Source organism: Pseudophryne corroboree (genome assembly GCF_028390025.1).
Source record: "Pseudophryne corroboree isolate aPseCor3 chromosome 3 unlocalized genomic scaffold, aPseCor3.hap2 SUPER_3_unloc_4, whole genome shotgun sequence".
In the NCBI taxonomy this organism is placed as follows: Eukaryota; Metazoa; Chordata; class Amphibia; order Anura; family Myobatrachidae; genus Pseudophryne; species Pseudophryne corroboree.
The window spans coordinates 3,957,399-3,971,816 of NW_026967530.1; the positions used below are offsets into that span (position 1 = coordinate 3,957,399).

General features: G+C 46.9%; 1 protein-coding gene across 1 annotated transcript in view; it reads right to left on the bottom strand.

Moving 5' to 3' along the window:
* LOC134984203 (uncharacterized) overlaps positions 1–14,418 on the bottom strand; it is a 182,146-nt gene that overhangs the window by 31,444 nt on the left and 136,284 nt on the right. Inside the window, exon 9 of the mRNA XM_063949837.1 lies at positions 11,628–11,725. Within this exon, the coding sequence (XP_063805907.1) occupies positions 11,628–11,725 (98 nt within the window). The remainder of the gene's footprint in view (positions 1–11,627; positions 11,726–14,418) is intronic.

The following is a 14,418-nucleotide window of genomic DNA, read 5'->3' on the forward strand; positions in this document are numbered from 1 at the left end:
GCAGTGTGAGATGCCTTATACATCCAGCTTCAATACACCATACAGTGTGTGATGCCTCATACATCTAGCCTCAATGCACCTTGTAATGTGAGATGCCTCATACATCTAGCCTCAATGCACCTTGTAATGTGAGATGCCTCATACATCCAGCCTCAATACACGTTGCAGTGTTAGATGCCTCATACATCCAGCCTCAACACACCTTGCCGTTTGAGATGCCTCAATACACCATGCAGTGTGAGATACCTCATACAGCCAGCCTCAATACATCATGCTTATCGAGATACATCATACGTCAAGCCTCAATACACCATGCAGTGTGAGATGCCTCATACATCTTGCAGTGTGAGATGCCTCATACATCTAGCCGCAATTCAATAAACCTTGCAGTGTGAGATGCCTCATACATCTAGCCTCATTACATCATGCAGCACGAGATACCTCATACATCTAGCCTCAATACACCATGCAGCGCAATATGCCTCATACATCCAGCCTCAATACACCTTGCAGTGTGAGATGCCTCAATACACCATGCAGTGTGAGATGCCTCAATACACCATGGTGTGTGAGATGCCTCAGAAATACAGCCTCAATACGTCATGCTTCTCGAGATACCTCATACATCAAGCCTCAATACACCATGCAGTGTGAGATGCCCTTATACATATTTCCTCAATACACCTTGCAGTGTAAGATGCCTCATACATCTAGCCTCAATTCAATAAACCTTGCAGTGTGAGATGCCTCAATACATCATGCAGCACGAGATACCTCATACATCCAGCCTCAATACACCATGCATCGCGAGATGTCTCATATATCCAGCCTCAATACACTTTGCAGTGTGAGATGCCTCATACATCTATCCTCAATACACCATGCAGAGTTTGATGCCTCATACATCCAGCCTCAATACACCATGCAGTGTGAGATGCCTCATACAGCCAACCTCAATACACCATGCAGTGTGAGATGCTTCATACATCCAGCCTCAATACGCTATGCAGCGCGAGATGCCTCATACATCCAGCCTCAATATGTCATACAGTGCAAGATGCCTCATACATCCAGCCTCAATGCGCCATGCAGCGCGAGATGCCTCATAAAGCAGTCCTCAGTACATCACGCAGCACGATATGCCTCATAAATCAGTCCTCAGTACATCACGCAGCACGAGATACCTCATACAGCCAGTTTCAATACGCCATGCAGCATGAGATGCCTCATACATCCAGCCTCAATACATCTTGCAGTGTGAGATGTCTCATACATCTAGCCTCAATAAACCTTGCAGTGTGAGATGCCTCATACATCCAGCCTCAATACACCATGCAGTGTGAGATTCCTCATACATCCAGCATCAATACGCCATGCAGCGCGAGATGCCTAATACATCCAGCCTTAATACGTCACGCAACACGAGATGCCACATACAGCCAGCCTCAATACACCATGCAGTGTGAGATGCCTCATATATCTAGCCTCAATACACCATGCTGTGTGAGATGCCTCAATACGCCATGCAGCATGAGATTCCTCATACATCCAGCCTCAATACACCTTGCAGTGTGAAATGCCTTATACATCTAGCCTAAATACACCTTGTAGTGTGAGATGCCTCATACATCTAGCCTCAATACACCTTGCAGAGTGAGATGCCTCATACATCTAGGCTCAATACACCTTGCAGTGTGAGATGCCTCATACATCCTGCCTCAATACAACTTGCAGTGTGAGATGCCTCATAAATCATTCCTCAGTACGTCACACAGCTCGAAATACCTCATACAGCCAGCCTCAATACAGCATGCAGTGTGAGATGCCTCATATATCTAGCCTCAATACACCATGCAGCGCGAGATGCCTCATACATCCAGCCTCAATACGTCATACAGCGCAAGAAGCCTCAAACATCTAGCCTCAATATGCTATACAGCGCGAGATGCCTCATACATTCTTCCTCAATACATCACGCAGCGCGAGATGCCTCACATAGCCAGCCTCAATACACCATGCAGTGTGAGATGCCTCATATATCTAGCCTCAATACACCATGCAGTGTGAAATGCCTCAATATGCCAAGCAGCATGAGATGCCTCATACATCCAGCCTCAATACATCATGTAGCGCGAGATTCCTCATACGTCCAGCCTCAATATACCTTACAGTGTGAGATGCCTCATACATCTAGCCTCAATACACCGTGTAGTGTGAGATGCCTCATACATCTAGCCTCAATTCACCTTGCAGTGTGCGATGCCACATCCATCCTCAATGCAACCTGCAGTGTCAGATGCCTCATACATCTAGCCTCAATACACCGTGCAGTGTGAGATGCCTCATACATCTAGCCTCAATACACCTTGCAGTGTGTGATGCCACATCCATCCTCAATGCAACCTGCAGTGTCAGATGCCTCATACTTCTAGCCTCAATACACCTTGCAGTGTGAGATGTTTCATACATCCAGCCTCAATAAACCTTGCAGTGTGAGATGCCTCATACATCCAGCATCAATACACTATGCAGTGTGAGATGCCTCATACATCCAACCTCAATACGCCATGCAGCTCGAGATGCCTAATACATCCAGCCTCAATACGTCACGCAACACGAGATGCTACATACAGCCATCCTCACTACACCTTGCAGTGTGAGATGCCTCCTATATCTAGCCTCAATACACCATGCAGTGTGAGATTCCTCATACACCCGGGCTCAATACACCTTGCAGTGTGAGATGTCTTATACATCTAGCCTCAATACACCTTGCAGTGTGAGATGCCTCATAGATGTAGAGTCAATAAACCTTGCAGTGTGAGATACCTCATACATCCAGCCTCAATACACCTTACAGTGTGAGATGCCTCATACATCTAGCCTCAATACACCTTGCAGTGTGAGATGCCTTAAACATCTAGCCTCAATACACCTTGCAGAGTGAGATACCGCATACATCTAGCCTCAATAAACCTTGCAGTGTGATATGCCTCATACATCCAGCCTCAATACACCTTGCAGTGTGAGATGCCTCATTAATCAATCCTCAGTACGTCACGCAGCACGAGATACCTCATACAGCCAGCCTCAATACAGCATGCAGTGTGAGATGCCTCATATTTCTAGCCTCAATACACCATGCAGTGTGGGATGCCTCAATACGCCATGCAGCATGAGATGCCTCATACATCCAGCCTCAATACGTCATGCAACACGAGATACCTCATACAGCCAGCCTCAATACAGCATGCAGTGTGAGATGCCTCATATTTCTAGCCTCAATACACCATGCAGTGTGGGATGCCTCAATACGCCATGCAGCATGAGATGCCTCATACATCCAGCCTCAATACATCTTGCAGTGCGAGATTCCTCATACATCCAGCCTCAATTCACCTTGCAGTGTGAGATGCCTCATACATCTAGACACAATACTCCTTGCAGTGTGAGATGCCACATCCATCCATCCTCAATGCACCATGCAGTGTCAGATGCCTCATACATCTAGCCTCAATACACCTTGCAGTGTGAGATGCCTCATACATCCAGCCTCGATACACCTTGCAGTGTGATATGCCTCATACATCCAGCATCAATACACTATGCAGTGTGAGATGCCTCATACATTCAGCCTCAATTCACCTTGCAGTGTGAGATGCCTCATACATCTAGACACAATACTCCTTGCAGTGTGAGATGCCACATCCATCCATCCTCAATGCACCATGCAGTGTCAGATGCCTAATACATCCAGCCTCAACACGCCATGCAGCGCGAGATGCCTCATAAATCCATCCTCAATACGTCACGCAACACGAGATGCCACATACAGCCAGCCTCAATACACCATGCAGTGTGACATGCCTCAATACGCCATGCAGCATGAGATTCCTCATGCATCCAGCCTCAATACACATTGCAGTGTGAGATGCCTTATACATCTAGCCTCAATACACCTTGCAATGTGTGATGCCTCTTACATCTAGCCTCAATACACCTTTCAGAGTGAGATGCCTCATACATCTAGCCTCAATAAACCTTGCAGTGTGAGATGCCACATACATCTAGCCTCAATACACCTTGCAGAGTGAGATGCCTCATACATCCAGCATCAATACACCATACAGTGTGAGATGCCTCATACATCCAAGCTCAATACACCATGCAGTGTGAGATGCCTCATACATCTAGCCTCAATACACCTTGCAGTGTGAGATGCCTCATACATCTAGCCTTAATACACCTTGCAATGTGAGATGCCTCGTACATCTAGCCTCAGTACATCATGCAGCACGAGATCCCTCATACAACCAGCCTCAATACACCATGCAGCGCGAGATGCCTCATACATCCAGCCTCAACACACCTTGCAGTGTTAGATGCCTCATACATCTAGCCTCAATACACCATGCATTGTGAGATGCCTCAATACGCCATGCAGTGTTTGATGTCTCATACATCCAGCCTCAATACACCATGCAGTGTTAGATGCCTCATAAAGCCAACCTCAATACGCCATGCAGTGTGAGATGCTTCAAACATCCAGCCTCAATACGCCATGCAGCACAAGATACCTCATACATCCAGCCTCAATACGTCATACAGTGCAAGATGCTTAATACATACATCCTCAATTCGTCACGCAACACGAGATGCCTCATACAGCCAGCCTCAATCACCATGCAGTGTGAGATGCCTCATATATCTAGCCTCAATACACCATGCAGCATGAGGTTCCTCATACATCCAGCCTCAATACACCTTGCAGTGTGAGATGCCATATACATCTAGCCTCAGTACACCTTGCAGTGTGAGATGCCTCATACATCTAGCCTCAATACACCTTTCAGAGTGATATGCCGCATACATCTAGCCTCAATACATCTTTCAGAGTGAGATGCCTCATACATCCATCCTCAATACACCTTGCAGTGTGAGATGCCTCATACATCTAGCCTCAATAAACCTTGCAGTGTGAGATGCCTCATACATGAAGCCTCAATACACCATGCAGTGTGAGATTCCTCATACATCCAGCATCAATACGCCATGCAGCACCAGATGCCTAATACATCCAGCCTCAATACGTCATGCAACACGAGATACCTCATACAGCCAGCCTCAATACAGCATGCAGTGTGAGATGCCTCATATTTCTAGCCTCAATACACCATGCAGTGTGGGATGCCTCAATACGCCATGCAGCATGAGATGCCTCATACATCCAGCCTCAATACATCTTGCAGTGCGAGATTCCTCATACATCCAGCCTCAATTCACCTTGCAGTGTGAGATGCCTCATACATCTAGACACAATACTCCTTGCAGTGTGAGATGCCACATCCATCCATCCTCAATGCACCATGCAGTGTCAGATGCCTCATACATCTAGCCTCAATACACCTTGCAGTGTGAGATGCCTCATACATCCAGCCTCGATACACCTTGCAGTGTGATATGCCTCATACATCCAGCATCAATACACTATGCAGTGTGAGATGCCTCATACATCCAGCGTGAAATGCCTAATACATCCAGCCTCAACACGCCATGCAGCGCGAGATGCCTCATAAATCCATCCTCAATACGTCACGCAACACGAGATGCCACATACAGCCAGCCTCAATACACCATGCAGTGTGACATGCCTCAATACGCCATGCAGCATGAGATTCCTCATGCATCCAGCCTCAATACACATTGCAGTGTGAGATGCCTTATACATCTAGCCTCAATACACCTTGCAATGTGTGATGCCTCTTACATCTAGCCTCAATACACCTTTCAGAGTGAGATGCCTCATACATCTAGCCTCAATAAACCTTGCAGTGTGAGATGCCACATACATCTAGCCTCAATACACCTTGCAGAGTGAGATGCCTCATACATCCAGCATCAATACACCATGCAGTGTGAGATGCCTCATACATCCAAGCTCAATACACCATGCAGTGTGAGATGCCTCATACATCTAGCCTCAATACACCTTGCAGTGTGAGATGCCTCATACATCTAGCCTTAATACACCTTGCAATGTGAGATGCCTCGTACATCTAGCCTCAGTACATCATGCAGCACGAGATCCCTCATACAACCAGCCTCAATACACCATGCAGCGCGAGATGCCTCATACATCCAGCCTCAACACACCTTGCAGTGTTAGATGCCTCATACATCTAGCCTCAATACACCATGCATTGTGAGATGCCTCAATACGCCATGCAGTGTTTGATGTCTCATACATCCAGCCTCAATACACCATGCAGTGTTAGATGCCTCATAAAGCCAACCTCAATACGCCATGCAGTGTGAGATGCTTCAAACATCCAGCCTCAATACGCCATGCAGCACAAGATACCTCATACATCCAGCCTCAATACGTCATACAGTGCAAGATGCTTAATACATACATCCTCAATTCGTCACGCAACACGAGATGCCTCATACAGCCAGCCTCAATCACCATGCAGTGTGAGATGCCTCATATATCTAGCCTCAATACACCATGCAGCATGAGGTTCCTCATACATCCAGCCTCAATACACCTTGCAGTGTGAGATGCCATATACATCTAGCCTCAGTACACCTTGCAGTGTGAGATGCCTCATACATCTAGCCTCAATACACCTTTCAGAGTGATATGCCGCATACATCTAGCCTCAATACATCTTTCAGAGTGAGATGCCTCATACATACATCCTCAATACACCTTGCAGTGTGAGATGCCTCATACATCTAGCCTCAATAAACCTTGCAGTGTGAGATGCCTCATACATGAAGCCTCAATACACCATGCAGTGTGAGATTCCTCATACATCCAGCATCAATACGCCATGCAGCACCAGATGCCTAATACATCCAGCCTCAATACGTCATGCAACACGAGATGCCTCATACAGCCAGCCTCAATCACCATGCAGTGTGAGATGCCTCATATATCTAGCCTCAATACACCATGCAGCATGAGGTTCCTCATACATCCAGCCTCAATACACCTTGCAGTGTGAGATGCCATATACATCTAGCCTCAGTACAGCTTGCAGTGTGAGATGCCTCATACATCTAGCCTCAATACACCTTTCAGAGTGATATGCCGCATACATCTAGCCTCAATACATCTTTCAGAGTGAGATGCCTCATTCATACATCCATCCTCAATACACCTTGCAGTGTGAGATGCCTCATACATCTAGCCTCAATAAACCTTGCAGTGTGAGATGCCTCAAACATGCAGCCTCAATACACCATGCAGTGTGAGATTCCTCATACATCCAGCATCAATACGCCATGCAGCACGAGATGCCTAATACATCCAGCCTCAATACGTCACGCAACACGAGATGCCACATACAGCCAGCCTCAATACACCATGCAGTGTGAGATGCCTCATATATCTAGCCTCAATACACCATGCCGTGTGAGATGCCTCAATACGCCATGCAGCATGAGATTCCTCATACATCCAGCCTCAATACACCTTTCAGAGTTAGATGCCTCATCCATCCATCCTCAATACACCTTTCAGTGTGAGATGCCTCATACATATAGCCTCAATACACCTTTCAGAGTAAGATGCCTCATACATCCAGCCTCAATACACCTTGCAGTGTGAGATGCCTCATACATCTAGCCTCAATAAACCTTACAGTTTGAGATGCCTCATACATCCAGCCTCAATACACCTTGCAGTGTGAGATGCCTCATACATCCATCCTCAATGCACCTTGCAGAGTGAGATGCCTCATACATCCAGCATCAATACACCATGCAGTGTGAGATGCCTCATACATCCAAGCTCAATACACCATGCAGTGTGAGATGCCTCATACATCTAGCCTCAATACACCTTGCAGTGTGAGATGCCTCATAAATCTAGCCTTAATACACCTTGATATGTGAGATGCCTCATACATCTAGCCTCAGTACATCATGCAGCACGAGATCCCTCATACAACCAGCCTCAATACACCATGCAGCGCGAGATGCCTTATACATCCAGCCTCAATACACCTTGCAATGTGAGATGCCTCATACATCCAGCCTCAATACACCATGCAGTGTAAAATGCCTCATACATCTAGCCTCAATACACCTTGCAGTGTGAGATGCCTCATACATCTAGCCTTAATACACCTTGCAATGTGAGATGCCTCATACATCTAGCCTCAGTACATCATGCAGCACGAGATCCCTCATACAACCAGCCTCAATACACCATGCAGCGCAAGATGCCTCATACATCCAGCATCAATACACCTTGCAGTGTTAGATGCCTCATACATCTAACCTCAATACACCATGCATTGTGAGATGCCTCAATACGCCATGCAGTGTTTGATGTCTCATACATCCAGCCTCAATACACCATGCAGTGTTAAATGCCTCATAAAGCCAACCTCAATACACCATGCAGTGTGAGATGCTTCAAACATCCAGCCTCAATACGCCATGCAGCACAAGATACCTCATACATCCAGCCTCAATACGTCATACAGTGCAAGATGCTTAATACATCCATCCTCAATTCGTCACGCAACACGAGATGCCTCATACAGCCAGCCTCAATCACCATGCAGTGTGAGATGCCTCATATATCTAGCCTCAATACACCATGCAGCATGAGGTTCCTCATACATCCAGCCTCAATACACCTTGCAGTGTGAGATGCCATATACATCTAGCCTCAGTACACCTTGCAGTGTGAGATGCCTCATACATCTAGCCTCAATACACCTTTCAGAGTGAGATGCCGCATACATCTAGCCTCAATACATCTTTCAGAGTGAGATGCCTCATACATCCATCCTCAATACACCTTGCAGTGTGAGATGCCTCATACATCTAGCCTCAATAAACCTTGCAGTGTGAGATGCCTCATACATGCAGCCTCAATACACCATGCAGTGTGAGATTCCTCATACATCCAGCATCAATACGCCATGCAGCGCGAGATGCCTAATACATCCAGCCTCAATACGTCACGCAACACGAGATGCCACATACAGCCAGCATCAATACACCATGCAGTGTGAGATGCCTCATATATCTAGCCTCAATACACCATGCCGTGTGAGATGCCTCAATACGCCATGCAGCATGAGATTCCTCATACATCCAGCCTTAAAACACCTTTCAGAGTTAGATGCCTCATACATCCATCCTCAATACACCTTGCAGTGTGAGATGCCTTATACATATAGCCTCAATACACCTTTCAGAGTGAGATGCCTCATACATCCAGCCTCAATACACCTTGCAGTGTGAGATGCCTCATACATCCATCCTCAATGCACCTTGCAGTGTGAGATGCCTCATACATCCAGCCTCAATACACCATGCAGTGTGAGATTCCTCATACATCCAGCATCAATACGCCATGCAGCTCGAGATGCCTAATACATCCAGCCTCAATACGTCACGCAACACGAGATGCCACATACAGCCAGCCTCAATACACCATGCAGTGTGAGATGCCTCATATATCTAGCCTCAATACACCATGCTGTGTGAGTTGCCTCAATACGCCATGCAGCATGAGATTCCTCATACATCCAGCCTCAATACACCTTGCAGTGTGAAATGCCTTATACATCTAGCCTAAATACACCTTGTAGTGTGAGATGCCTCATACATCTAGCCTCAATACACCTTGCAGAGTGAGATGCCTCATACATCTAGGCTAAATAAACCTTGCAGTGTGAGATGCCTCTTAAATCAGTCCTCAGTACGTCACACAGCTCGAGATACCTCATACAGCCAGCCTCAATACACCTTGCAGTGTGAAATGCCTTATACATCTAGCCTAAATACACCTTGTAGTGTGAGATGCCTCATACATCTAGCCTCAATACACCTTGCAGAGTGAGATGCCTCATATATCTAGGCTCAATAAACCTTGCAGTGTGAGATGCCTCATAAATCAGTCCTCAGTACGTCACACAGCTCGAGATACCTCATACAGCCAGCCTCAATACAGCATGCAGTGTGAGATGCCTCATATATCTAGCCTCAATACACCATGCAGCGCGAGATGCCTCATACATCCAGCCTCAATACGTCATACAGCGCAAGATGCCTCAAACATCTAGCCTCAATATGCTATACAGCGCAAGATGCCTCATACATTCTTCCTCAATACATCACGCAGCGCGAGATGCCTCACATAGCCAGCCTCAATACACCATGCAGTGTGAGATGCCTCATATATATAGCCTCAATACACCATGCAGTGTGAAATGCCTCAATATGCCAAGCAGCATGAGATGCCTCATACATCCAGCCTCAATACATCATGTAGCGCGAGATTCCTCATACGTCCAGCCTCAATACACCTTGCAGTGTGAGATGCCTCATACATCTAACCTCAATACACCGTGCAGTGTGAGATGCCTCATACATCTAGCCTCAATTCACCTTGCAGTGTGTGATGCCACATCCATCCTCAATGCAACCTGCAGCGTCAGATGCCTCATACATCTAGCCTCAATACACTGTGCAGTGTGAGATGCCTCATACATCTAGCCTCAATACACCTTGCAGTGTGTGATGCCACATCCATCCTCAATGCAACCTGCAGTGTCAGATGCCTCATACATCTAGCCTCAATACACCTTGCAGTGTGAGATGTTTCATACATCCAGCCTCAATACACCTTGCAGTGTGAGATGCCTCATACATCCAGCATCAATACACTATGCAGTGTGAGATGCCTCATACATCCAACCTCAATACGCCATGCAGCTCGAGATGCCTAATACATCCAGCCTCAATACGTCACGCAACACGAGATGCCACATACAGCCATCCTCACTACACCATGCAGTGTGAGATGCCTCCTATATCTAGCCTCAATACACCATGCAGTGTGAGATTCCTCAATGTGCCATGCAGCATGAGATTCCTCATACACCCGGGCTCAATACACCTTGCAGTGTGAGATGTCTTATACATCTAGCCTCAATACACCTTGCAGTGTGAGATGCCTTATACATCTAGCCTCAATACACCTTGCAGAGTGAGATACCTCATACATCTAGCCTCAATAAACCTTGCAGTGTGATATGCCTCATACATCCAGCCTCAATACACCTTGCAGTGTGAGATGCTTCATTAATCAATCCTCAGTACGTCACACAGCACGAGATACCTCATACAGCCAGCCTCAATACAGCATGCAGTGTGAGATGCCTCATATTTCTAGCCTCAATACACCATGCAGTGTGGGATGCCTCAATACGCCATGCAGCATGAGATGCCTCATACATCCAGCCTCAATACATCTTGCAGTGTGAGATGCCTCATACATCTAGACACAATACTCCTTGCAGTGTGAGATGCCATATCCATCCATCCTCAATGCACCATGCAGTGTCAGATGCCTCATACATCTAGCCTCAATACACCTTGCAGTGTGAGATGCCTCATACATCCAGCCTCAATACACCTTGCAGTGTGATATGCCTCATACATCCAGCCTCAATACACCTTGCAGTGTGATATGCCTCATACATCCAGCATCAATACACTATGCAGTGTGAGATGCCTCATACATGCAGCCTCAATACGTCATACAGTTCAAGATGTCTCGGTCCGGCGGGAGACTGTGCAGAGGAGCCGGCTCTTACCTGTCCGGTCCCTTTGGAGAGGACCAGCTGGCGGAGGTGCGGACTGCTGGCGTCGGGCAGGGTGTGCTGGGAGGACAGGCAGGGGCACTGTTTGGCAGCTCAGCAGACTGGCAGCATGTTAGCAGTGCTGCTGTGGAGCAGGACTTCTATGAACAGGCCGGGCTGTGTTCCCGGTGGCCATCTTGGATGTGGGCAAAAAGCCTGTCTTGCCCACACTTCACCAATTTATCACTTCCCTGTGGGCAATTAGCTCTAGCAGCTGCTATAAGACAGGAAGGCCTGGAGGAGGGAAATTGCCAGTGCAACGTCTTTCACAGTATCTGTGAAGCTAGTTCTCTGTGCTCCTGCAGCATCTCCAGTGTCAGGTTCCTGTTACAGCAAATTACCCAAGCCTCCTGATTTAGCCTCACGAAGACTGCCGACTCTGTTCCCGTGTCCTTCCCAGCTACCTGTTCTGGACACCGCAGTAACCAGCCTTCGGAATTTCTCCTTGTAGTACTGGGTCACGGTTCCGGTATCCTCAGCCACCCGCTAACCTACAGTAGTATCTCTATTCACCTGTCTTTGGAGAACTCTGTTAAACTATTCCAAGTAATAAATGCACAAGACCTTCATCCGTCCCGCTCGTTTGTTATTCAAAGATCCAAGTGCACCAGAATCACCTTCCCCAAATCCGGATCCACAAGAATCCTCAGACGTGACACAAGATGCCTAATACATCCAGCCTCAACACGCCATGCAACACGAGATGCCACATACAGCCAGCCTCAATACACCATGCAGTGTGACATGCCTCAATACGCCATGCAGCATGAGATTCCATGCATCCAGTCTCAATACACCTTGCAGTGTGAGATGCCTTATACATCTAGCCTCAATACACCTTTCAGAGTGAGATGCCTCATACATCTAGCCTCAATACACCTTGCAGTGTGAGATGCCACATACATCTAGCCTCAATACACCTTGCAGAGTGAGATGCCTCATACATCCAGCATCAATACACCATGCAGTGTGAGATGCCTCATACATCCAAGCTCAATACACCATGCAGTGTGAGATGCCTCATACATCTAGCCTCAATACACCTTGCAGTGTGAGATGCCTCATACATCTAGCCTTAATACACCTTGCAATGTGAGATGCCTCGTACATCTAGCCTCAGTACATCATGCAGCACGAGATCCCTCATACAACCAGCCTCAATACACCATGCAGCGTGAGATGCCTCATACATCCAGCCTCAATACACCTTGCAGTGTTAGATGCCTCATACATCTAGCCTCAATACACCATGCATTGTGAGATGCCTCAATACGCCATGCAGTGTTTGATGTCTCATACATCCAGCCTCAATACACCATGCAGTGTTAGATGCCTCATAAAGCCAACCTCAATACGCCATGCAGTGTGAGATGCTTCAAACATCCAGCCTCAATACGCCATGCAGCACAAGATACCTCATACATCCAGCCTCAATACGTCCTACAGTGCAAGATGCTTAATACATCCATCCTCAATTCGTCACGCAACACGAGATGCCTCATACAGCCAGCCTCAATCACCATGCAGTGTGAGATGCCTCATATATCTAGCCTCAATACACCATGCAGCATGAGGTTCCTCATACATCCAGCCTCAATACACCTTGCAGTGTGAGATGCCATATACATCTAGCCTCAATACACCTTGCAGTGTGAGATGCATCATAGATCTAGCCTCAATACACCTTTCAGAGTGAGATGCCTCATACATCTAGCCTCAATACATCTTTCAGAGTTAGGTGCCTCATACATCCATCCTCAATACACCTTGCAGTGTGAGATGCCTCATACATCTAGCCTCAATAAACCTTACAGTTTGAGATGCCTCATACATCCAGCCTCAATACACCTTGCAGTGTGAGATGCCTCATACATCCATCCTCAATGCACCTTGCAGTGTGAGATGCCTCATACATCTAGCCTCAATGCACCTTGCAGTGTGAGATGCCTCATACATCTAGCCTCAATAAACCATGCAGTTTGAGATTCCTCATACATCCAACATCAATACGCCATGCAGCACGAGATGCCTAATACATCCAGCCTCAATACACCATGCAGTGTGAGATTCCTCACACATCCAGCATCAATACGTCACGCAACACGAGATGCCACATACAGCCAGCCTCAATACACCATGCAGTGTGAGATGCCTCATATATCTAGCCTCAATACACCATGCCGTGTGAGATGCCTCAATACGCCATGCAGCATGAGATTCCTCATACATCCAGCCTCAATACACCTTGCAGTGTGAAATGCCTTATACATCTAGCCTCAATACACCTTGTAGTGTGAGATGCCTCATACATCTAGCCTCAATACACCATGCAGAGTGAGATGCCTCATACATCTAGGCTCAATAAACCTTGCAGTGTGAGATGCCTCATACATCCAGCCTCAATACAACTTGCAGTGTGAGATGCCTCATAAATCAGTCCTCAGTACGTCACACAGCTCGAGATACCTCATACAGCCAGCCTCAATACAGCATGCAGTGTGAGATGCCTCATATATCTAGCCGCAATACACCTTGCAGTGCGAGAGGCCTCATACATCCAGCCTCAATACGTCATACAGCGCAAGATGCCTCATACATCTAGCCTCAATATGCTACACAGCGCGAGATGCCTCATACATTCTTCCTTAATACATCACGCAGCGCGAGATGCCTCACATAGCCAGCCTCAATACACCATGCAGTGTGAGATGCCTCATATATCTAGCCTCAATACACCATGCAGTGT